A 26565-nucleotide genomic window follows, 5' to 3' on the forward strand; every position below is an offset into this window, starting at 1 on the left:
TGGCAGTGATGGTAGTGATAGTGTGTGTTGGGTTGCTGAATCCACTTTGACGCTAGAAGCATGGACAGATGGGGTGAACAAGGATGAGGAGTTGGAATTGTTGAGGCAGTGGATTGTTCATGGTTGGCCGGATTATAAAACATTGGAACAGGAGATGAGAGGTTATTGGCCTGTCAGGGATGAACTTTCGTATTTTGGTGGGAACTTGGTGAGGGGGGAAAGACTTGTTCCGCCTGTGGGTTTCAGAAGCAAGATTATCAACACAGCGCATGAAGGTCACCTAGGGAGAAGTCTCACCAAGGCTCGAGTCAGAGAAAGATATTGGTGGCCTGGCATGGATCGGATGATTGAAGATGTGGTCAGGGATTGTGTGTCTTGTGCCTCAAGTGACAAGTCTCATGTGGTTTGTCAAGCGCCTTTATCTCCTGTGGAAGTTCCTGAGGTTGTTTGGTCCAAATTGGGTTTGGACATAGTTGGACCATTTGAGCTTTTGCCGTCGAGTGAACGATTTGTTATTCTTTTAGTTGATTACACTTCTAAGTGGGTTGTCACAAAATGTGTCTCTTCTGTGAGCACGAGAGTAGTTATTAACTTTTTGAAGGATGTTTTTGTTTCGGAAGGTGTACCCAAGTTTTTGATAACGGATAATGGGGTGCAGTTTGTGTCTCATGAGATGAGAGAGTTTCTTGAGGATCACAACATAGTACATCAGAAGACGGCGTTGTATGCACCTCAGGCTAATGGGTTGTCTGAGAGAATGAATCGCATAGTGAAGGATTGTGCTCAGCGTGCTCTTAGTTCCAGAGCTTCTTTCAATAGTGTTTTGAGAGACACATGGTGGGCGCATCGTACAACACCCAACGCACTCACTCAGTTATCACCTTTTGAGGCTTTGAGGGGAAGGAAAGCTGTCTCTAAGTTGAATCCATCTTGGTTGCCTACGAGCTCGAGTTTGGCACTTCCTGCAGAAGAGAGACATAGGAGGATTTTGAATTATCAAAATAAGTATAAAGCTGATTTTGATTTGAGGATGAGAGTAAGGAACAGGAAATGGAATGTTGGTGATAGAGTGATGGTGAAGAACCCCAAGCATACACTGAAAGGAAGATCGTCTTTCTTGGGTCCTTTCACGATTATTTCTATTAGGAAAAATGTTGTGAAAGTGAACACGGGTTGTATGTGGAGCATGTCCAGATTAGTGAAATGTTTGGGAAAACATACAGGTTTGAGTCATTCTGGGGTGGATGGGAGTACAGTAGTGGATAGTTCCAAGGTATGTGCTGATGCTTGTGGAAAAGAACTAGCCATGAGTAAAAGTACTGTCTTTAGGAAAGCTGGTCAGAGGAATAGGAATTTGCCTGTCAAATTCAAAGATTATGCCATGTAATGTGCTTTGCATGAAAGTTAGGTCACAAATTTAGGAACAAAGTATGTATTACCTTGCATTGTTTTGTGAACCTATTTTAGTTGTTTTTCCTTGTTTTATTTGTTTATTCTATTTTTATTGTTTTGTTTTTGGTAAGGGAGATGTGTTGTAATCTACTTCAGAATGTATTGCTTTCGTATTCTGATGATGTCAGTGGAATGTCAAAGTGAGGGTGATTCATTCTATGTTGTGCGAGGCTGAGCGAAGCAGCGGATGAGACTGTTGATGCTGGTTTGGATATCTACAAATAAAGGTCTTCTTCTACAACCTTTCAGACAAGGACTTATTATTACAGGAATGAATGAGAAAGCCATCCATGTAGGAGGCTGCAGCAGTGCATAGGGGTGGTGTGCTAGCACACATAGTCAGTGATTGCTTCTCACAGACAATGGTAGCTGTTCCTCCCCCATTTTTACTGGGGGTGGAGGAAGGAATTTCTCTAATATATATAATGTATAGCTTGACGACTACTATATTCACACTCGTTCTGCCTGGAAATGAAAAGTGTTGTAGAGCAAACTAATGCTAAGCTTAAACAAGCTTTTGATTGCTTTGGTTATTAGATACAGGAAACAAATGGTTAACCTAGCCTGTATGACTTGCCTAGAGTAAATGCTAGTCACACCCTATACCAATTAGTCTTTGGAGTGCCAATGTTTGTGCCTGACCTTGATGTCCCTGGAAAGGTGGCAGAGTCGAAAATCAAATCACCAGGCCCTCTTTTACAGTTACATATATTGCACACCGGGCAAGAAATTAGAATTAAATTGTCCAACATGAAGAACCATGACTCTATCACTGATACAGATAAACTTACTCAAGCTTCTGACGGACGGGTCCCTAAGGTGGGGTTCATTGACTGATGCATTTTTAATCATTGTCATATTTCTATGTTGCTGATGGAGTTCTGTCTATTCTAATGTGGATTCTGATGTTGGTTATAATTTGTTCTTGGTACATGGAAAGTGCCTACCTAGTAAAATAGTGCATTTTCCAGCAGTTCAGAAATTGCAACCTCATTCTTCTTCTCACAGAGCAAAAAGGGATTATCATACCACTAACATCACTGCACAGACTATGCTGTGGGACTGTGTTGTTTGCTTTAAAAATCTCTCTGGACAAAATTGGAATTTCTGGCCTTTTTGCCAGTTTGTGGGACATAAATGCTGGTAAATAATCAATGAATGATTGAGTTGAACAATGAGGAGGATCTTATTTAAATGCAGGACATCATCAGGAGCTGTTTTTCATGATTATGGATACAATTAAATTCTCCATAATTGCCCTAGAGAAATATATACTTATACACAGTTGGATCACTGTCGGACCACGCTCATAAATAGGTTTCCCTGTTTTAATGGTGATGACAGGTCTGATCCATCTGCTTCTTTACTAATCTCGGAAAATTTGAAAAAAGACTGATTGCGAAGCACATGCTTATTTATTCTATTCAATTAATTGATTTATTTGAAGAACATAGTTATGTATACCGAAAGGAACGAATAAATGAAAAAAGTGTATAGGGGACTAACCTTTGCCAAATGTAGGCACTGCTACTCTGTTTAGGCCATACATGCAGAAAAATTATGTTCCTAAATAAGACAGTCAAACAAACCATATGCATGAGCGTTGCATCTTCTAAAGATTTAAAGACACCACAAGTTGCAAAAATTAATTTGACGAACTTTACACATTAGAAATTGAAAATGTTACTGACAATGTTAAAACTGAAATGGTGTAGAATGGAACATACAGCTTAATAATCTTTGATTCAGAGTGAATAGCTTTGTGGGCTAATAGATACACCCATGTGTATGCACAGATTTCTATCTCAACCCACTGGTCCACTGGGAAACAGACCCGATCCCCGATATGACATATAACTATAACTGTAACTATGAGCAGTGTAGGAAAATTGTGCCAGAGATGGCTTTCTCATTCCAGTTTGAATACCGTGAAAGACCACCTGTAAAAGCTTAGCAAAGACCTGGATTTAAGTGATTATCGCCTGGAGCCATATCCTGTAAAAAAAGACTTAAATATACACTCTGATATATGCTGCTATAAAAGCAAAGCAGGCATACTCTGAAAGAAAAGGTGCAGAGAGAGGTTGTATGACAAAATATTGCCTACAAAAATAAAGTGATACCAAAATATTGTTTCTGATAGAGACTTCTAACATCACATTCTTTTTTTTTTTTTTTTTTTTTTTTTTGAAACCGTTTATTGCAGGTTGTAAAAGTTACAGGTATGGGCCTACAACCACCCGGCCGGCCGCTAGAATGACAAAAGCATATTGCATACATACAGCAAAAGTCTCTCGGCAGTGCAGAGCAGTGAAACAGGAGTAATCAGTGGTGCAGGCCACACAGCTCCAAGCCCATAGTACGGTTCCCTTTTCTTGAAACAAAACAACACCAAAAAACCACACCCGCAAGGCAACCCGCGATCCAAAGTGACAGCACGTGCTCCATAAGTGGGGGATCCAAACCAGAAGCAGAACTCTGAGGAGGGGAATGGGAGTAGGTCAGGGACTGGGGGGACCGCGCGCCCGCGGCCGAGGGAGGGGGGCCGTCTAGGGAGACGGAACAGGTGAGGCAGCCGGCAGCAGTGGTGGCTCACAAATACCCCCGCGGTAGGCGTTCCAGGGGCCCCAGAGTTTCACCCACGCCCCAGGCTTACCCCTCGCCACATACACCACCTTTTCACGAAACATACACCAATCCATATGCTCTTTCCAGGCCGATACCGCAGGGGGCCTCTGGGATCCCCACAATTGAGCAATGTCACGCTTAGCTATCATGTATCCCAGAGTCACCCACCGCGTCTGCGGGACCGAATAGTCATTCGGTTCCCATACATTCAGCAAGCATTTCCTCGCTTCAGGCAGCAGCGCGACACGCGTAACCACACGCAGGACCTCATGCACACCACGCCAGAATCGCTCCACCTTCGGGCACTCCCACAGTATATGCATGAAAGTCGCCAGCGCACCACAGCCACGCTTACACAGTCCGTCACCAGCAAAACCCATACGCAGAAGCCTTGGCCCCGTCACGTAAACCCGGTGAAGGATCTTGAGCTGGACGAAACGAAGGCGAGCCGGGATGGCCACCTCTTTCGGGGAGGCCACCGCGGAAATCCAATCCTCGCCGTCCAGCTCCAGCCCGTCGGCAACCCAGGCCTCGCGGAGACTAGTCAGCAGGCACGATCTATCGTTGATCAGTTTTTTATATATGAGGGAGATCGTGCTGTCCGGTACATGGCCGTCCAGCACTCTGTCCTCCAGGGGGGAAGACTCCGGAATGGATGCGACGTCCGGGAAGACGGAGCCCAGCGCATGGCGGACTTGTAGGTACCGAAAGTACTCACTGCCCTGCAGCTGAAACTCCGCCTGCAGCGTCTCAAAAGTTTTGAATCCCCCCCTCGTCCAGAGATCTCCCACCGTGCTGATTCCGATCGTGTCCCACTTCTCGAAGCCCTTCGACGTCCATAGGGAGCCCAACCTCTCAGACGCATACAGCGGTGACGCCCGGGTCAAACGGTTCTTCCACCCCATAGCTGCATTAGCCGCGTGCCAGACACGCACCATAACACGCGTCGGTCCCGTCAAACGGGAGTCGGGCGCGCCAGAGTAGAGCGCGCGATTGTAATCGCCACCGGGTAGGAGCATTTTATCCATCTCAAATGCCGGGTTCAAGGCGGGCCCATAAAGGCCATGATTAATTGCAGCTAGTTGGGAGGCCCAGTAATACCGTTTAATGTCCGGGAGGGCGACCCCCCCATCGTACCACGGGAGCGTCAATTTAGCCAGAGCAATGCGCGGCCTCCCGTCCCAGAACAGGCGCCGCTGGAGGCCCTCCACCTCACGGAAATAGCGTGCCGGGACCAAGTCCATAGTATTCTGGAGGGCGTAGAGGAATCGCGGCAGGGACATCATTTTGAACAAAGCCGCTCGGCCGAGCGGCGAGAGCGGCAGACGCCGCCAGCGCACCACGTCCTCCCTCAAGCGCTGGAGGGGGGGCAGCAAATTCCGCTCATAGCGGGCCTCCGGGTCAAGTGTGATGTAGATACCCAGGTACCGAAAACCGTGGGGGGCAATCCGGATCGGACAGTCCCGTGGTAGGGCCGGAGCCTCCCCGGAGAGCACATAGACACAGGATTTCGCCCAGTTGATGACCAGGCCCGAGTTGCGACCGAATGAGCGCAAAACATCAACCAGGACGATCAGTGATTTACGCGGGGAGGCGAGATACAGAAGGATGTCGTCAGCGTAGAGGGACACACGGTCCTCATGCTCGGGGGTCCAGCGGAGACCACGGATAGAGGGGTGCCACCGTAGCCACTCCGCCAGGGGCTCCAGGGCCAGGGCAAACAGGAGAGGCGACAGGGGGCAACCCTGTCGCGTACCCCTCCCCAGCGCGAATGGGGCCGAGACTCGCCCATTCACTACCACCTGCGCCAATGGGCCCGAATATAGCAATTTGACCCAGCTAATGAAACCCGGGCCGAACCCGAATTTCGCCAGCATCGCCCAGATGTATGGCCATTCAAGCGTATCAAACGCCATAGTGGCGTCCAAGGATGCCAAGATGGCCGGCTCCCGCACAAATGGGACACGCGCGAGCACCCCGTGCAAGCGCCGCAGATTGAGCGCCGTGTTGCGGTGCGGTATAAAGCCAGATTGGTCTTGGTGGACCAGGTCGCCCACCACGCCAACCAACCGGTTGGCCAACACCTTGGCAAGGATTTTGGGCTCCGCGTTCAAAAGCGAAATCGGCCTATAGGATGTGACCCGTTCACGGGGCTTCCCCTCCTTGTGGATCACCACAATTGTGGCCAGGCGCTGGTCCGGCGGAAGGGAACCCTGCGAGTGGGCTGCCAGGAACATCGCGCGCAGGTGGGGCGCCAACACATCCGGGCGTAGCTTGTAGAGCTCGATGGGAATACCATTGGGGCCCATGGCCTTGCCGGATGCAACCGAGCGAATAGCCAAGGCAATTTCGTCCGAGGTGGGAGGGGCGTCAAGCGAATCCCTGTCCTCCACTGCTAGGGAGGGCAGTGCGATGTCCCGAAGCAGGGCATGGGAATCTTCCTCCGAGCAGGGGGAAACCGGGGAGTAGACTTCGCGGAAATAATCCGCGAAGCAGGAGACAATGGCTTCCGGCTCGGTGACACACGCACCATCAATACTCTCAATCACAGGCACCACGCGGCTCGCTCTCTCCCTCTTATCCAACCACGCAATCAATTTGCCAGCCTTATCACCCACATCATACAATCGCCCCTGCTGCTCTCTACTGAGGCCCCTGGCCGCCTCCGTGACGAGGGCCCGATAGGCCGCCTGCTTTAGGTGTAGAACATGCAACTTGGCGTCTGTTACCCCGCTCCCCAGGTCACCCTCCAGTTCTGCAATCTCGGCCTCTACCCGGGTCACCTCCTCCCGCTCGAGCCGCCGGGCATGGGAGATAAAGGAGAGGGCCTCCCCTCTAAGGACTACCTTGAAAGCCTCCCACAGGGAGATGGCGGAAGAGACCGACCCCACATTCTCGTCGAAATATCGCTGTAAGGATTTGATCAAATCGGCACGAATGGTGGGGTCACGCAAATACCATGCATTGATTGGGGCCACCCTGCCATCCCCCCTCGGGAAGACATCGAAATGCAACAACAATGGGGAGTGGTCTGAGATACCCCGTGCTAGATGGCGCACCTCCCCCAGCCTCCCTGCATGGGCCGCCGGGACAAGGATGTAATCAAGCCGCGAGAGGCTACCATGGGCACCCGAGTGGAAGGTGTACTGTCGCAATTCAGGATGCTTTAATCGCCAGCAATCCACCAGGCCCAGCGTGTCCAGAAGGCCGGGCAGCCATGCCTGTGCCCGGGGGAGGTCCCTAGGGGGATGGCGATCCATAGACCCAGAGGCTACCGCATTAAAGTCCCCTCCAACCACCAGCAGGCCACTCGGAAGGTCCAGAAGGAGGCGCCCCAGGTCCGCGAATGTGGTGACTTGTAACCCAGGCGGGACGTACACGGATATAAAGATAAACACTCTACCCTCCATTCTTCCCACCAGAACCGTGTAGCGTCCCCTCTCATCATGGCGCACCTCATCAATCTCCAACGGGAGCGAGTTCTTGATCATAATACCCACCCCCCGCGAGCCCGAGGTGAAGCCGGAATGTGCCACCAAACGATATCCCCGCCGATTCATTGCATGAAAGGAGTTACCTATAAGGTGCGTCTCCTGCAGGAAGACAACATCTGGTGAAATACGTTTTAAGTACTGCAGGACCACACCACGCTTAATCCTATCCCCCAGGCCGTTAACATTCCATGACAACACAGTCAAATCCCTACCCCCCATCATACGTCGAATCAATCGGTCGTTCCCCATCGAGCATCCTAATAACAAGAACATAGTAGCGGGTTTGCCCTGCGGTGCTAACAAACAACACACCCCCCCCACCCCCCGGTCCCAACAGAACTCCCCCCTCCCTGCACCCCTGCATGAGCCCAGACAGCCCCCCCAAAGTGCAGTGTGCCTGTCGCCCCATAGCTAAATACTAACTAGTCCCCCAGAGGAGGAGGGAAGCCCCCAACAGACCCCACGCAACCTCCATAGGAGGGGAACATACGCAATCAATAAATGGTGAAGGAACAACGTCCAGAGCAAGGCCTAATCAGTCACCCCTCAATTCTGATCCGGCGGGCCCTCCTCGCCAGCCGCGCCCCCCCCGCCCCCCCGGCCCCGATCTCCAGGCAGAGTGTCCAGCCAGTCCCCAGCCGCCTCGGGCCGGTCAAAGAAGTGCGTGCGACCATCCACCTCTACCCTCAGCTTGGCTGGAAAGAGCATTGAGTACTTGAGGTTCAGGTCCCTTAGGCGACGTTTAACCCCAAGAAAGCTCTGTCGCTGCTTCTGGACCGCCGGAGTGAAGTCTGGGTAGAAATGTATCTCCATGTTGTCAAGCTTGACCGGTCCCTGTTGCCTGGAGGTCTGGAGGATAGCATCTCTGTCCCGAAAATTAAAAATCCGGGCAATGAGCGGCCGCGGCGGGGCACCAGTCTTAGGTCTGCCCCCGGGGACCCGGTGAGCACGCTCCACCGCAAAAAGCTTACTCAGTCCCCGGGGCTGGAGATGGGTCAGGATCAAATCTTCCACGAAGAGATCCGCCGCCTCCGCCTCTCGTCCCTCCGGGACCCCCACAATACGGACATTATTCCTCCGGGCCCGACCCTCGGAGTCCTCCAATCGCCGGTCCATCAGGGCGCTCGCCTGGCCAAGCCGGCGCACCTCCTTCTGGAGGGCCACCACGTCTGTCGTGAGGCTCGTCGTAGTGTGGGCCAGGGAGTCGACTCGGTCGTTCGTTTTGGACAAGTCTGCCCTCACAAGGCTCACATCCACAAGGACCGAGTCTATTTTTTGCGCTAAGGTGTCGAAACGCTGGTCCACCGAGGCCTTCATCTCTGCGATGGCGCCCATGACGTCCCGGAGGGTCAGATCCCCTGGATGAGCAGATGCCTCCGTCGGGCCCACCGGGGATGCACTCGATGTCTCCGGAGAACCCTTCTGAAGCGTGTAGCGGTCCATACTGTTGGCCTGGTGCGCCGTGCCACGGCGGGTCGTCTTCACCTTCGCCCGGTCGCCATCTTGTTTGGTGGACATGCTGGCTCTTCCACAGTCGTGCCAAGCTCCCCAAACGGGCCGCTATACCAGTCACGGGTGCCAGGGGGGGGGCAGGGGCGACCACCGAACCGCGGGTCAACCCACCGCCGGCGGGTCAGCCGGGCTCCCGGACAAGGCCACCGCACCCCGCTCCGCAGCCCGACCCGGCTTGAGAGCTAGGAGGGCGCAAAAGCGAAAGTGAAAGTGAAAGTGCGGGGTACGCCAGTCGCCCAGCCCCGCTCGCCGCTGTTATTCACTTTGTCCCCGGATCGCCCCACTACTCCAATCCGGGGGGCCGGCGAGGAGAAGGCCGCAACCTTCGATCGATGCTCCCACCGGCGTTCGGGGTCCGATTCGAGCCCAAAAAACGGGTGGCGCCTCAGCTCCGGTTCCCCAACACAGTCCCCTCAACAAGGACAGGATATCGCCAGGATTAATTCAGGAGGTCGCGGAGGTCCTCGGGAGCCTCGCACCTACGCGGCCATCTTGGTTGCGCGCTAGGCTCCTCCTCTAACATCACATTCTTCACCTTTTGAACACCCCTGAGGGTTTTGATTGGATCTGGAAACTTTTGAGCAGTACCTCTGTCCACCGATAGGTTGCACTAATGCCATTCTGCTCCGGAAAGGACGTGTGCGGCCCATATAGGTGCCACTTTTGAACGCTGATGTCAGTTTCTTTCTTTCCATGCCACCAGATGTGGATCAGGAGCTACCTCTTTTCTCTTTGAGACAATGTTTTGACAAAATTCTGTCAGTGTACTTGGCAAATGTCACCTCAGAAGACAACAGGTTTCAAGCCCTGTGCGATGGTCACAAGCAACTGTCTGTGACTGATCATCACCAGGTTTGCCAGTGGTGGCTGTGGTTGAGCTACAAGTCCAGGACCTGCTGTGAATGGAGTTTGATGAACTTGAAGGCCATACGGGACAGTGAGGCGAGGTTCTACATCACCAAGCATTGAAAGACCCCATGTCATGACTGGTCCAAGTCCAAGGGTTGGGCTCCATTCAGCTTCCAGTGAAGGAGTCACAGGAGTCGATCCACAGGCTAATTGTCTTCACTCTCCAAATCTTTGGGGGAATTAGAAGAAGAAACACAAACAATCCAAATGGAGCTAGGTCTCTTCCTGCCACTCTTGAACTTAAGTGAGGGTGCACATACAGTCCCAAGCCTCTTGATCAAGCATTCAAAGTCAATTGACATCGGAGCCCATCCTTCAAAGTGCCCCGGCACAACCCGTTTGGACACTGAGGCAGATCTGCTTGTAAAGCGTCCCCCTTGATAAACGTTTTCTCCAGAAATGAAGGCCATAAGCCAGTAGTCTGTGCCCTTATATCCTTAGTTCAATGTCAATATGCAATGCCTCCAAAGGGCGGAGAAGTAGCACCTGTGGCACTAGTAAGCCTCCAGTGTATTCAGTAAAAGTACTTGCGCGTTCAGTCGTATATGTTCACGGCAAGCCCGTATCCGGCAGCCGCATCACCATTTGCTGCTATGCCTAGCTGCGGTGCACAGGTTTTTCAGGTGACGTTCATTAGTCCCTCATGGATATACACTTTGACAAGACTCGCTGGTTTGGAGACGAGGAAGATTCTGCCCTGGAGCGGTTCAAAGAGAGCAGGGCCACAGCATGTTCCCTGGGCTTGTCTGCCCCGCCTCGCCAGCCACATCAGCCCTACCGTTCCTGTCGCAGCTTCGGCAGAGGTACCCAATACTGAAAGCGAATACAGCCTCAACAAGGTGCCTAGCAATTTTGCGACAATGGCCACAGTGCCCACCAACCCTGCACTAAAGGTCAGCGAGCCACTCAGCCCACTGTCCCCCCCTCCCCCCAAAACCCCACCTGCCAAATCCCCTTAGTGTGCCTTTAGTGGAGCATAGCCACCCAGTTAGAGGTAGGATCAAATGATTGTTGACAGTTTGGCAGACCATAACACCAGAGTGGTGGGTCTTGCAGTAGCCCCGAAGTCGTACTCTTGTCCCCTCAATACCACTCTGCATCACCTTCCACTGACCACAGAATGACTAAGGGCAAATTCAAAATGCTCACAATGGCCCAGGTCTTACCTGCCCTCAGCCCTGGATACTATATGGTGGCATTGGATCTGCAGGACACCTATTTCCATAAACCCATCCTGCAGTCCCTTCAGGGCTACCTGTGGCTTGTAGTGGGCCAGGAGCATTTTCAGACTCAGTTCATGACATGTTTTGCTTATTTATTGCTCACCATCTGCCATGCATCAAACACAACAGGCACAGTCAATATTCTTTAAACCATCTGCTCTGGCCTATTAACTGGTTTTAAGACATGGGTGCCAATGAATTCCCTCCAACTGAACAACAAGATTGTGAAGCAATGGCATTATTCCATTGAGGAGACATGTTGAACATGTAAAGTGTGACTGGACTTTGTCATTTCACAGATTCCAAACTCCCCAAGTGAGGCCTGCTTTCTGATACATGATCTGTTTTGAAATAGTTTATCTGCACCTTCTGATGTAACAATTTTCAATAAAGTCCCTTGACATTTGGGAAATAATTTGACCAATCAGAGTGAATCAAGTATATTGCACTGTGATGGAGTTGCCTATCATTAAAGAAACTATACATGAGAATTCACAAAGGCTAACACCTGGGTCACCACACAGACCAGATTCACTTGATGTTGTTTTGCAGAATGGTCTTCAACATCGCCAATTACAACATTTTCACCTGTGGTTTCAAGAGCCTTGTTTTTTGGAGAGATTTGTGGCTACCTCACTATAATTTGCATCTGGAGAAAATTCATGAATTTGCACTGACGTTTGAGAATGTTTGGTCATTTCTACTTTAGTAGAGAAGAATCATCATTGTTCTCATCTGAGTATTGTTCTCTTTCCAATGCTGCAAGTTTGAAAATATTCATATGTTCTCATAACAAAGTAAACTTAAACAAAGCAATCAGAAGCTGTTATCTTTTTGCTGATATAAATAATTTTTAGTCAACTTTACACTTTGTTTCGTTTTTATTGATCCTTTTATTTGTTTATACCAAGACACAATAATTGAAATGAGGAATAAGATAAAATAGCCTAGTTTTTTCATCTTTCATTATGCATAAATTAATACATTTATATTCATAGAATATTTGTCATAATCATTTCGAGATGGTATAATCCAAAAACATAGTCTATTCTTAGTATCCCCCTCTTGAATTATATATGTTTATTTAAATGTATGTTTCAAATAAAAATGCACAATTATTAATGCTTTTATTCATCGAAAGGTGATAATTTAGTTTGCTTGAATGTATTCAGGTTTATTTCTGCATGGTCTGAATTGTGTTTCCAGTTATTGTTTTTAAATAATGAACAATGCTTTATAAAAATTGATATATTGACTTCTCAGTTATCAATTTTAAGCAATAGGCAATATTTCACCAGATTTGAGTAAGTGAAAGGTATGAGAGGCTCTACCACTAATTGTATATTTTGAAGATGTTCAATAATGCTCCAACAAAGTATATTATCGGGAACAAAGCATTATTAGATAGTGAGAAACTTAGCTCCAGGGATACAAGATTGAGGGTCTTCAAGTAGCCGTAAACACCTTTCCATGCTGAAGACTACAGGGAAGGCACAACGAGTTCCTTGCTCGTCTTATCTGCTGACTTGAGGACATAGCTGCTGAGAAACTGACAGGAACAGAAGCAGCTCTTTTTTCTTCACTATTGTTCAGAAAAGGTATGTGCTTCCATTGTTCAGAAAAGGTATGTGGGTGTGAACCATTTTTGAAAATCGAATAGGTCCCTTTTTGGTGTTAAGGTTACCTTAGTTAGCCTAGGAAAGGAGGGTTTAGGGATATTACTATAAAGAAGCCTCATAATACTGTCATAATGTTACTATATTTTCTATTGTTCTGCCTTCTGACAGGTGTCAGTGCCACTATCTTGTTTCTTTTGTATAATAGTTAATGTTGATATTGTGGGTGTTAGGATAGGATTTTGATTTTAATGAATCTTGAAAATATATTCATAGCTTGCTAGTGTTTTTTAGTGTGCCAATTCATGCTGAAAGAGGGTTTGAGTTCCGTTGACTTCCGTTGACTCTCCCAGTGAAATCTCACAGTACTGACTGTTACCTAAAACACACATCACTCAAGCAATGTCGGTTGCAAGGTGGCTGCAGTCCACAGGTTTTCTGTCTCAGGTTGGTAAATTGACTAAGGGCTTAGCGCCAGAGGGCCTAAAAAAAAGGATTTCTAGGCCTTGTTCTGAGGACAAAATCCAGAATACGAATCAGTCATGCAAGACAGCAGTCTGCTATATTCTGAAATGAGTTATAAGGCAGGGCAATGCCATGAGCGACAGGAGTAACAGACACAAAGTCATGTTAGATACTACAAACAGCAATAACAGTGCACTGAGAAAAAGCAATGGACAATAATCAGAATACCGTAGTCTGAGCTTGTAAGCACTAATGAAAAACACATAATCACAAGAAACATCAGTTAGCAATAATCTGCACAGAGGAATAGAAGACTGCAATCACAACAATAGGCCAGCGCCAAAAAAAGCAACAGCCAATCAATGGCATATAGCCATGCAGGCCACAGCTGTCAATAATAGGCACAGAGGCATGCAACTCACCAATCAGCAGAGATCCATCTGAGATGGCAATGAGATGTAAAAGCCACAGTTCTTCATTACACAGCAGTCAGTAATTATGCGGAGAGAGCCAAGTAGCACACCATACATTAGTAGAATTAAGTGGCCTGGACATAGGCACAGTATCCACTCACACCAATAGAAGTGATCAAATGGAAATGTTAGTCCATGGGCACAACGCACAGCTAAATCCCTGGACAGAAACTGTTATCACATTATCAACAGCTGCATATTTCAAACATAAACATTCATTATGACATAGCACAATATTACAACACCCACAAACTTGGCTAACTGACAAAGACTAGGACCATACATACTAGGCATTGCAGTCCTGGGCAGGAAAAAAAGCATTAAAGATTAGCTGATTAAAAACTGGACTATTGCAAACACTGTAATGTGGGCCCTGTTACACTGTGCGTTCTTGTAAGAAATTGGGTTTCTGGTTGGGGGTAAAACCCAATTTTTGTGGGATATCAGTTTCATTTATATCATGGAACTGACGAAAATCATCAATTACTGTCCACTGCTCAATACTGCTGAGAATCCAAATTGCCATCTGCAATATAAGCGCTTTCCGCCTGCAGACTGCTGGTCGGAGGCTTTCCGACCGACATCAAAGGTTTAAACTCCAGTCGCCTTATTACAGTGAAGGTGGTCAGAGTTTAATCCAGCCAGTCAGACCGACTGGCTTCCGACAGGCTCAAGGCAGGGACGGACTGACTACCGGGCGTTTTGGAATGCTGCTGAGCTGGGGGCTGATTTCGTTGATGGGGACCTGCGTGTACTGAACGAAATTCATTTTGCTTTAATTATTTCGAAGTACACGCAGGTCTCCATGAACGAAATCAGCCCCCACCGCAGTGAAATCAGCCCCCTGCTCGGCAGAATTCCAAAACGCCCGGTAGTCAGTCCGGCTCTGGCTCAAGGAGCCCGTCGTCCAGTTGGAGGCTGCACATAATCCCTTACGGACGGCGTTGCCGCTGTAGGGATTATGATGTTGGTTTCCGACAGGCTTTTTATGTCAGGTTTTCGGACATGGAAAGCCTGTGGGAAAGCGACTTTGGGGGCTCCTAGCAGGGCCCCTATGCCTCCACAGCCTCCGGTTGTGGGCCTGGGGAGCACCTATGGTGCCCCCTGAAAATCCCTGTACCGTGTGGCAGACAACATGAGATGCATGCCACACTTTCAAGGGATTTAAAGAAATTCCCATTTCTCTATGGGAGTTTGCAACCGCACCATGTGCAGTTGCATCGTGATAAGGTGGGCGGAACCGCCGACCTATGGTCTGGCGGATCTCACACCGAGATGGGGTCGTCCGTCCAGCATTGCAATAGCCCCCAAAGTATTCTCATATAGTTTTGTGTGCAGAAACAAAGTAGATTCGTTTGAAAACAACAATACTTAAAAGTACATAAAAAGCCTGGACACAAGTGTTTCCGATAATTGCTAAGAAGCCTATAGTTCGGTCCTTTCATGTCCCCCCCTAGTGAGCTGTCATGCTGACTCGATGTAAGCTCCAATTGTAAGAAAAATATATGGCATGTCAATCTGATTGCACAGTCTAATTGCATCACTAGTGGTGTTAGTCCTATATTTTTAGGTCTCGCCTTGCTATCGCGTAAGCGATCGCAAAGCAAGATTATTGTAAAAGGGCTTTTCAAAGTGCTCCCAAAAGCGGATTGCATGGCTAGCACGCGCACAATCACGCGCATCGTGCCTCCATGCACTCCGCTTTTGGGAGCACTTCAAAGGGTCCGCTCCCCCGCCTGGAATGCGCTCCCCCACCAAGCACGCGCGTCACGCTCCGCCGGGCTTATCTTCAATTTGGTGTGTGGGAGACGTGTTATTAAAAGCTCACTGGAAACAGCCGCTTGATGTTACGTGCTAGTTAGCTGGGCTTTCAGTTTCATGGCGACCGTGCGCTTTTGTTTACATATGGCTAACCGTATTTACTTTATTTATTTTCTTGGCGTGATAGTGGTGAAGGTGACTTGTCAGTTACTACACATCAAATTCAGGTGCCAACAAGCGCATGATTTATTCTGGAGAGATTGTTTTCCCATCCCCGAGGAGTGTTTACGAAATCAAATGCAGTCTCGTGACTCTTACTCTCCTCTTTCTCAGAGCCCAGCAACTGACATGAAGTTGTATTTGCATAAAATATTAGTATCTACACGTTGCCTGGAATCCAAACACACACAGCACCACATACATAGTCATACATATATTTGTGCAACACATCTTTTTACAGCTGAATAAATAACACCTTGCCAGATACACTCATACACACCACCATAGAAACACACATTCGCCATAAATACACACGCACGGTCATGCAACTCAAACACAAAGCACAATCAGACACAAAAACTAAAGCTATTTGAGAAGAGTTCACCGATACGTGGTGCAGGGTAAGGTGGCGGCATTCCTTTGTGTGCCACAACCCGATCATGTGCTCAAAGCATTTGCTAGAAATAAGCCAACTACGTGCACTACTCAGCAAAACTTCCCCAAGACGTTTTTATTTTGATTTCCTTCAATTTGGTGTGTGGGAGATGTGTTGTTCTAAGCTCACTGCAAACAGCAGCGTCTTGTTCTAAAATATAAGTTAAAACAAGCATTTGCAATGCCGCCAAGCGCGCGCGCCACGCTCCGCCGGGCTTGTTTTTTTCTTCTCTTGGACAGCCTTGGGCTTCCCCTCCCCCTCAATCCCAAAACCAGACCCTCTGCTGCCTGGTCCCAGCTGCCCAAACCAGTGCTCCCCACTTCTCCTACTGGCGCTTCCCCGTCTCCCTCCACTCCCAATCAGTTTTTGTGTGTGTATTCCAGACTTGCCCGCCACGTCACACCCGGCTAACGTCCCTTCCGTACTATTCCCAGGATACTAAACCATCTGCCCAGGATCACGGGATGTGATCGACACCGAAATCTGCACGCCATCCCTCCGCCCCAAAGTCAACAGCCTTGCCCACAATGCCCGACGCCTTCCCATAGGACCCCTACATTGCCCATCATATGCCTGCTCTAAGAACACTGTGCCTTGATACCCCCCTCGCAATCCGCCACCTCCAAAGAGCGCTCCAGCAGTCCGAGAAACAGTCTCCCAGCTCCACCCAGCCCTCCCACACTCCTTCCCATGCAAACTTCCACCCATCACCCACTTTTGTAAATTCGCACCCAAACCCACTATATCCCACTCGCTAACCACGCGCATTTAACCCTTGGCAGCACTTCCAATTCCCCACCCATAACCACTGTTCGTGGGTCAAGCCCGTCAAAAAAAAAAAAACCTCCATCCTCTAAATGGCGCTACAATCGCCGCTCTACCATTCCCCCACCGTTGCGCGCAGCTGCATGGCCCGCGAGGTGGTACCTGGGCTAAGCCTCAGGTGCCGCCGCACCCATTCACCCAGCGGAATGGTATATACTCTCTGTCCAACTGTAGTTGTACCGAAGGCCCACATCAACTCTGAGAGGCCCTTACCGCACTATAACTTCAGCTTACCCGAACCCACCTATTTTACCAAAGCGCGCCACCAACCAACACTTCAAAGCGCTGAATACTTGGCGATAATAGTGCACTTCGAAGCGCTCACTACTTGCCGACAATAGCACCCATATGCCAGCATTACTTTCTAGATGCGACATTAAACCAGAAGTACCACCCGCTACCTTTTATGCCCTGTTACTTCAGCAGGCGAACATCTGCGCAAACAACACCTGGACCTTCCCTGCATTTCTCACTGCAATACCACCCTTCAACCCACTCAGACAGCGCCCGACCCCCCGCCTATGTCTCCTGAGCGCCCGTAAGCACAGCGGCCTACAAGGATTCGCCACCTGGCCTCAGAAGGATGAAATGCCGAGGCCATAAATACTGGGCCTCGAACCGCCATCTCAGGACGCCAGCAGCGCATTGAATCCTCAACGTTGTTCAAAATAAGTGACTCATCCATGTAACAAACATCCGCAGTCTGTGAAAAGCAGAATGGTTGTGGCCAGACACCTCCCCAGGCACAGGGTACGAGTATTATCTTTAGTATACTATCTGTGCAATTCTGAATTCACAACTGTACTCCTTTGTTGTGCCAAAGGAAGACATTGGCATGGTAATAGACCGAAACGGCACATGAAGAATATATTTGAAATTCGTTTTGACAAACATAAACTGGACGGCGAAAGAAAACGGTAACCCATTCTGACGAACATTTTAAAAATAGCGGGGAAACAGTACTGTCGGCATGTCTTATTGGTCCAGAAAGGAGAAGTAACGTAATATTGTATTGTGCTCTTCCTCCCACAATAACAGGGGCAAAAAACCTAAGGCTGAAATTGCAAAACACACAGTAAAAAATATGTTTTAAAGTGACTATTTCTTTATTTCCCAAATCTTTGTGCACTGAACTTCTTTAACCAGTGACATTAGTCTGTCACTAACAACACATGTGATGTTAGCAGCAATGGCGGCTGGTGCATTTGAAAACTGATGGGCAGAAAGGCTTAAATTGATTATAAAATGCGAGTAAGCTAGAATCGTACAGGCAGAGGGGCAGTGAGGGAGTTCTTCCCCTGCAAGAAAATGTGAGAGAAAATGGGTGCAAATGGTGCATTACAGCATATATTTCAAGAAAACGTGGAAAAAAGGTGCAAATGGACTAAGAAAGACTCTACTCTCCTTGCACTCACACATTACCCACCCTGCACTCATAAATGCACAAATCACTCCCACACTCGTTAAGTCAAATAGACTCAGAAAGACTCCACTCTCCCTGCACTCACACATTACTCACCCTGCACTCATACATGCACAAATCACTCCCACACTTGTTAAGTCAAATGGACTTAGAAAGACTCCACTCTCCCTGCACTCACACATTACTCACCCTGCACTCATACATGCACAAATCACTCCCACACTCGTTAAGTCACACCACTCACTCTGCAGACATACAGGAACATCTCTTACCATGCATCCTCCATGCAGACCCAGACCCCAAGCTGCAGCAGCTCTAAACCCTCTCTGCCCCTCACCCACTCAAGCAGAGTCCAGTAGGAGTACTCCACCTGCAGTGCGTTGGGCAAGGGTGTTTTCATGGAGGACAAGCAGAGGAACAAGTCATGGGAGCAAGAGGCTGCAGGAGTTCGGGAGGCTGCGCAAATGACGACCCCCTGGGAAGTGCTACTTGAGGGCAGAGCAGGAATATTCTGTGCTCTGGCAGCCTCCCTTCCCTTCCGACCCGGCAGGAGCCCAAGCCATTTTGACGATAATGAACACTAAGTAAGCAGAAATGTCACTTTACAAATTAATATAAGTTCTCTTTAAGGACATTGTGCGAGCCCTTGTAGACCCCTAAAACATTGACAAATTTCGGATATTTTTGCCTACCTGATGCAGCTCTCCCATGTAGCCGCCGGCAGATCAATAGACCTGGTGGGCTGGGGTTGCAGCCACGGTCTAATTCAGTTCCAATCTATGTAGAGAGACGCAGGGGGTGGGGGGGAGGGGGGGGAGTGTGGCAGAGACCCATGTAATTAACAATCATTTGCAATGCAATAGATCTCGCATTTACGCGAGTTTAAGCTATTGGCATTGTAAATGACAATGCCTTTTATTTATGTTTTAAAAAAAAGGAATTGTTATTTGCAATGACAATAGGTCAAACTCGAGTAAATGCGAGACCTATTGCATTTCAAATGCTTGTTTAAACAATGGGAAGAGTGTTGTCCTACATAAGGCGAATAAGCAAAAAGTGACAGATTGTTGTTTCTAATCCTCCAAAAGCATAGGTGCATAGGCCAAAATGTTATTCTTAGTTGCCTACTTAGCAGTGAAGGCTCCTATAGGCAAGAGTCCAATCCTGCATTTATTATAAAGATCATCATATTTCAGGTTTAATCAAAACAAGGTACGTTTGTTTAAATCGAGGTATGGACCCACATGGGTTACATTACAATGAATGGATGCAAAGGAATTCAATAGTCGTTCCCTGGAAAATTGAGCGTATCTCTGCTCCTTTTGGTGGGTTCCTCTCTGCGCCTTTTGCTTCAAACATTTCTCCTACATTATAATCTCCAAGGAAATATTCTATTTCTTTATCTGTTGTTTTGGGGTTGGCAACATTAACTTCTTGCTGGTATTCCTTTTCGAAAACTGTGAAAATGCCTAGGAAATATGAAGGAATTGCATACTTCATCCAAAGGCTAATTAATGAGAATATCTCAAGGAGGTCACAATGTAAAAAATGTACACTTGGGGCAACTTAGACCGCGGCCATCTACTCACCTTTTCGATCTGGTCAAGGTAGAGGTCAATAAAATCTTTGTGTTCCTCCTTTGGACTCGCCTTATGAGCCTGCACCTCCTTCTTCACATAATTACGGATATATTCCAAGTCTTGGAAGACCTGGTGAGGTCCTGGGAGGAGGCAAGCCAGCCATGGGACCGTCTCGTGCAGCTGAAGAAAAACATGCTGTGAGTCACTTCTGTTCAAAAAGTACAAGACGGCATATTAAATAACAAACATATTTAATACAGCACTGAATAAGTATCCAAATGTCCCTCTTGGAAATTACCTTTCTCGCTTTTTAATATCTTTCGAACACATTCAAACGACGAGTCGTGGTTTTATAGCCGCTTTGTTATATGCACTTGTACCCCTTCTTTGCAGTCTCCATCAGGTTTTCACCCTTAGAGAGTTCAATGAGAAATGCTCTGTAATCCTGATTATGAATCTCTATTATCGGTGTTCTAAAACCACAGCAGAGTCTGAGCACATGCACCCACCCTTAATCTGTGTCAGGAAAGAAGTGCTAAAGTTAAGATATATGTGTATGAAGTACATTGGCCATAGGTATGGTTCACACATCTTTATAGCAATGTGTTCCCTTTGTAAAATGTGACATTAAAAAATAGTTTCCTGCATGTTTCAATATATTTTCAGACTCATCTTGCTCACAAGGTTATGTGTACGGAATTGTACGATGCAGTCAAAGTGGAGAAATGTAAGTTTAAAATATTGTTTTCCAAAGTTCCTCATTAGGCAGGTGGACTTTCAATGCATTTCCATGAGACTACATCCGTCTTAGAGGCGCGGGCATCACATTCATTACTTTAAGTGACAAGTTGCATTGTGTAAGCCCTGAGTATAGTCTGCCAGACACCATGACACCATGCAACCTCAGCTTTTGGCAGTCAAGTCATAGTTTGAGGGCCAAAGCTGAGAAGGAAGGAGATGATGGGGACAGGAGTTGTGGAGCTGATATATAGGAGTTCATGGCAACTGCTCATTTAAAAATATATTTCTTCTTCAGTACGAGAATGATGTGCATATTCACAAAGTCCTAGTTAACTTAACATGTATATATTTTCCCCAGGCTCAGAAACTGAAAAATGACAAGTAGCAAATGCAAGGCCATTTTCATCTAACAAGTGACAGCCTAAGTGCAGTTTTTTTTTTCAGTTGAAAAAGAAAGAAGGTCAACTGAGGAGATTTTTGTACTAATATTTGTTTTTCAAATGCATGCATTTGCCTTAGGAAAGCTTCTTAAGATATAAACACTGTCCAGCTCACTCAAAGGATTAACAGCACGACTCCCTTTATTCCTGTGAAAGACACTGCAATAGGACCGTACAATAACACTGTCTCTTAATAGAGCATTGTTTTGTGGTCATACACATGGGGGCCTATTGCGATGTCGGTCAGAAACCCTCCAACCGACATCGACAGTTTAAATTCTGACCACCTAATTTCAATGTAGGCGGTCGGAAATGAAACCGGCCGGTCATTCCGGCTGGCTTCCAATGAGCTCAAGCAGCCCGTCGGCCAGTCGGAACCAGCAAGTAATCCCAAACCAAAGGCGTTTCTGCTGTCGGGATTATGATGCTCGGTTTCCAACAATCTTTCCTTGCCGGGCTTTCTGACAAGGAAAGCCTGCTGGAAAGCGAGTTTGGGGCCCCTAGCAGGGCTCCCTTCTCCTTGCAGCCTCCGGTTGGAGGCAGAGGGGGCATCAATTGTGCTCCCTGTTGATCCATGCACCGCGTGGCAGGCACCTTGAGGTGCCTGCCACGCAGTACAGGAATGAACACAATTTCCCACTTTCCTACCGGAGCCTGTGCTACGGCCAGTTTACGGCTGCTGTCCAGGCTCCCATAGGGAAATGGGAGTATGCAACCGCAACATGTGCGGTCGCATCGTAATTATGCAGTCGGGACCACCGACCAGAGGTCTGAGTTTGGAAGGTCCCGATTTCAAGTTGATCGACATCATAATCGGTCCATAGTGTTTTAAGTCAGGTCAATGTGGTGTTTTTAATGCAATTCCAGTTTTCTACCTTTACCAGGTTCTGCAGTCTGGAACCTGGTGACTGCAGTCTACAGGATACGGGCGGGAGATGGTTGTTGGTGGCTGAGGTGGAATAAAAGGAAGTTGCCTGATGGGGATTGTGTGACAAGCTCTAGAAGCAACAAGTGTCAAGTTACAGATCTCAACTGTTTTGTGAAAATGTAACATATTTATTGCCAGCGGTAAACAGTGCAAACTTAGAAAAGGGAGCAGTGCACTCAAGTTAGCTGTATTGGTTTTTGTAGTGCAAGGCATTGCTGACGTCAATAGTCGCAGCGTAACACCAGTGAGCGTCTCTAGGTCACGAAGTATCCTACGCATTGTTGTGGTACGTTCCATGTGTGATAAGCGTGCTCCCCATTCGTAGATTGCCATCCTCACCTGGGGGCTGATTACGATGGCGTAACGTTCGCCACCGCTTTGCCGGCAGTGGCGACCGTCATGCCATCGTTCAGCTGAATTACCCACTGCCATATTACGATGGCGGTGAGTATTGCGGCGGACGGAAAGCCCGTCGGCTGCTTTTCTGCCAGTCGGCAATCATTAGGATTGCCGGCCGGGCGGAGCAGGGGCACAAATATGGTGGTGGTGCCTAGCAGGCACTGTCATCCATATTAGAATGTAGAGCATTTGCAGGCCTTCCAGGGCTGGTGGGGATTTACTTTTGGGGGCCCGTTGCGGGCCCCCGGTGGGGTGGGGGGCTGTACTTGCACTTTGGTACCCCCTACATTGCCAAGCACAAGGTGGCAGGCACCACACGGTGCCTGCCACGTTGTGCATGGCAATGCACAACATGGCATTTTACCATTGCGGCGGGTGCTGCAGACAGCAGCACCCACCGCAATGTTAAAATGCCAGATGCAACCGCCGCGATGGCGGTCGCATCATAATTGGTGTGGCGGGACTGCCGCATGGCAGGCGGGCGGTCCCGTTACCGCTAGGTTGGCGGGGGGACTAAAGTCCGCCCACCATCCTAATGACCCCCCTAGTGCATGGTAGCATTCATTGAGACACTCCTCAAGCCATTTGTGTTGGTGCAGTCCAGGCACTGTGACAGGGAGAGTTGCAGCCAAAATTACATTTCCAATAATTGTCCACTGATAAGGTGGGTCATTGCGAAATGCACTGATTGAATTTTGAGTACTTTGAAATTGCAGTAGAGAAGATTATCTGTAATTTGAAACAGCTGCCTCACGTGGAGCATTTTGGTCAACTGTGGATTGGCTAGAACAAATCTGGAGTCATCTCTTTATGTTGAAATAAATTGATTTTTTTCTCACTGGATTTATCAGTCCAGAGTTTTTCAGATTATTTGTAAAGCGGCCGCTTAAGAGGCCTTAGTAAGTGGTTTCTCATTTTTGTATTCACTACACTTTGAAAAAAAAGAATTTAGTGTTATATTTTATTAGTTCCTCATATTCAAGGCTGGAAACAAACATGCAAAATGTGTCTCCTCCTCATTTTGTTTGTCACATCCAGAAGAACCAGTCCTATGCTAGGGCAAAGGACTAACATTGTTTTTAAATGATGCCTTAGCTGGAGAAAGGACTAGAGACCAGTTTGTTGTACATTGTAAATCTGATAAATGAAGAGAAGAACCGTGGCTGTGAAACTGGTGGAACACATGCTGTGTTGTAGGGAGAGATTGAAAAGAGACACAAAGGATAAAGCTAAACTTAGTGAGGTGGAGATGAAAGGGTGCTTTAGGACATATAATGTGTCTCCTACTTTCAAAGGCAGCTTTTTCCACTGTTGGTTGCCTGGACATATGGCAAATAGTCAAGAGTGCCCTGTGATTAAGCAATGTGCAATTGGTGTGGCTGTAAGGGGCATTTTCTGAAGTCTTGTAGAAGTGCACTCAAGGTGAAGAAAAATGTCAAAGAGGTGTCTGAGGAAGTGGCACTCCAGGTTGGGGGTACGTCTGTGGGTAATCCATCACGCAAGATGAAAATTGAAGCTGGGGTGGTGGAAGTAATGTTCGACTCATGTTCATTTTTAAGTATTATCTTGGAGAATGTTTTTCATAAATTGTTTGAGGGATGTCTGCTCCTGAGAAGAACAGTCATTTGCCATGATGGGTTTAGAGGACATTCTAAAAAAAGGAGCATTATGGCTCTTATTGAGTACAAGGGTTGTTTTACCCAATGTAAGGTTATGTTGCAGTCAATGGGGACAACATTTTGGGTTGGCTGCACCAAAAAGAGTTGGGAGATCTATTTTGACCTGAATGAGGAACATAAAGTCTTCATCAAGTGTTTGAGGAGTATGAGGATTTTCCCAAACAACATCCCAGTGTATTCTGTTCGAGGTTGGGAAGAATTCAGAATTATACTCACCAGCTAAAGTTAGAAGAGGAATCTGACCCTGTAGTTGCAAAAGGGAGGAATATGCCAAATATTCAAGAGGCAGTAAGTATGAATTTACTAAACTGTATAATTATTGTACAGGTAGACACAACTGAGTGCAGTCAAAGTGGAGAAATGTAAGTTTAAAATATTGTTTTCCAAAGTTCCTCATTAGGCAGGTGGACTTTCAATGCATTTCCATGAGACTACATCCGTCTTAGAGGCGCGGGCATCACATTCATTACTTTAAGTGATAAATTGCATTGTGTAAGCCCTGAGTATAGTCTGCCAGACACCATGACACCATGCAACCTCAGCTTTTGGCAGTCAAGTCATAGTTTGAGGGCCAAACCTGAGAAGGAAGGAGATGATGGGGACAGGATTTGTGGAGCTGATATATAAGAGTTCATGGCAACTGCTCATTTAAAAATGTATTTCTTCTTCAGTACGAGAATGATGTGCATATTCACAAAGTCCTAGTTAACTTAACATGTATATATTTTCCCGAGGCTCAGAAACTGAAAAATGACAAGTAGCAAATGCAAGGTCATTTTCATCTAACAAGTGACAGGCTAAGTGCAGTTATTTTTTTCAGTTGAAAAAGAAAGAAGGTCAACTGAGGAGATTTTTGTACTGATATTTGTTTTCAAATGCATGCATTTGCCTTAGGAAAGCTTCTTAAGATATAAACACTGTCCAGCTCACTCAAAGGATTAACAGCACGACTCCCTTTATTCCTGTGAAAGAAACTACAATAGGACAGTACAATAACACTGTCTCTTAATAGAGCATTGTTTTGTGGTCATACACATGGGGGCCTTTTGAGATGTCGGTCAGAAACCCTCCAACCGACATCGACGGTTTAAATTCGGACCACCTAATTTCAATGTAGGCGGTCGGAAATGAAACCGGCCGGTCATTCCGGCTGGCTTCCAATGAGCTCAAGCAGCCCGTCGGCCAGTCGGAACCAGCACGTAATCCCAAACCGATGGCGTTGCTGCTGTCGGGATTATGATGCTCGGTTTCCAACAATCTTTCCATGCCGGGCTTTCTGACAAGGAAAGCGTGCTGGAAAGCGAGTTTGGGGTCCCTAGCAGGGCTCCCTTCTCCTTGCAGCCTCAGTTTGAAGGCCGATGGGGCATAAATTGTGCTCCCTGTTGATCCATGCACCGCGTGGCAGCCACCTTGAGGTGCCTGCTACGCAGTACAGGAATTAACAAATTCCCATTTTCCTACCGGAGCCTGTGCTACGGCCAGTTTACGGCTGCTGTACAGGCTCCCATAGGGAAATGGGAGTATGCAACCGCAACATGTGCGGTCGCATCGTAATTATGCTGTCGGGACCACCGACCAGAGGTCTGAGTTCGGAAAGTCACGATTTCAAGATGATCAACATCATAATCGGCCCATAGTGTTTTAAGTCAGCTCAATGAGGTGTTTTTAATTCAACAGTTTTCTACCTTTACCAGGTTCTGCAGTCTGGAACTTGGTGACTGCAGTCTACAGGATAAGGGCGGGAGATGGTTGTTGGTGGCTGAGGTGGAATAAAAGGAAGTTGCCTGATGGGGATTGTGTGACAAGCTCTAGAAGCAACGAGTGTCAAGTTGCAGATCTCAACTGTTTTGTGAAAATGTAACATATTTATTGTCAGCGGTAAACAGTTCAAACTTAGAATAGGGAGCAGTGCACTAGAGTTAGCTGTATTGGTTTTTGTAGTGCAAGGCATTGCTGACGTCAATAGTCTCAGCATAACACCAGTGAGCGTCTCTAGGTCACGAAGTATCCTATGCATTGTTGTGGTACGTTCCAGGTGTGATAAGCGTGCTCCCCATTCGTAGATTGCTATCCTCACCTAGGGGCTGATTACGATGGCGTAACGTTCGCCACCGCTTTGCCGGCAGTGGCGACCGTCATGCCATTGTTCAGCTGAATTACCCACTGCCATATTACGATGGCAGTGAGTATTGCGGCAGACGGAAAGCCCGTCCACCGCTTTTCTGCCAGTTGGCAATCGTTACGATTGCCGGCCGGGCGGAGCAGGGGCACAAATATGGTGGTGGTGCCTAGCAGGCACTGCCATCCATATCAGAATGTAGAGCATTTGCAGGCCTTCCAGGGCTGGCGGGGATTTGCTTTG

General features: G+C 47.7%; 1 protein-coding gene across 1 annotated transcript in view; it reads right to left on the minus strand.

The window, feature by feature from the left end:
- The window catches only part of LOC146802023 (cytochrome P450 2J2-like), a 472990-nt gene that overhangs the window by 166994 nt on the left and 279431 nt on the right, over nucleotides 1-26565 (minus strand). The window contains exon 5 of the mRNA XM_085621578.1: nucleotides 20026-20196. Coding sequence (XP_085477704.1) covers nucleotides 20026-20196 — 171 coding nt within the window. The remainder of the gene's footprint in view (nucleotides 1-20025; nucleotides 20197-26565) is intronic.

Source organism: Triturus cristatus, chromosome 8 (genome assembly GCF_964204655.1).
Source record: "Triturus cristatus chromosome 8, aTriCri1.1, whole genome shotgun sequence".
Taxonomy (NCBI): domain Eukaryota; kingdom Metazoa; phylum Chordata; class Amphibia; order Caudata; family Salamandridae; genus Triturus; species Triturus cristatus.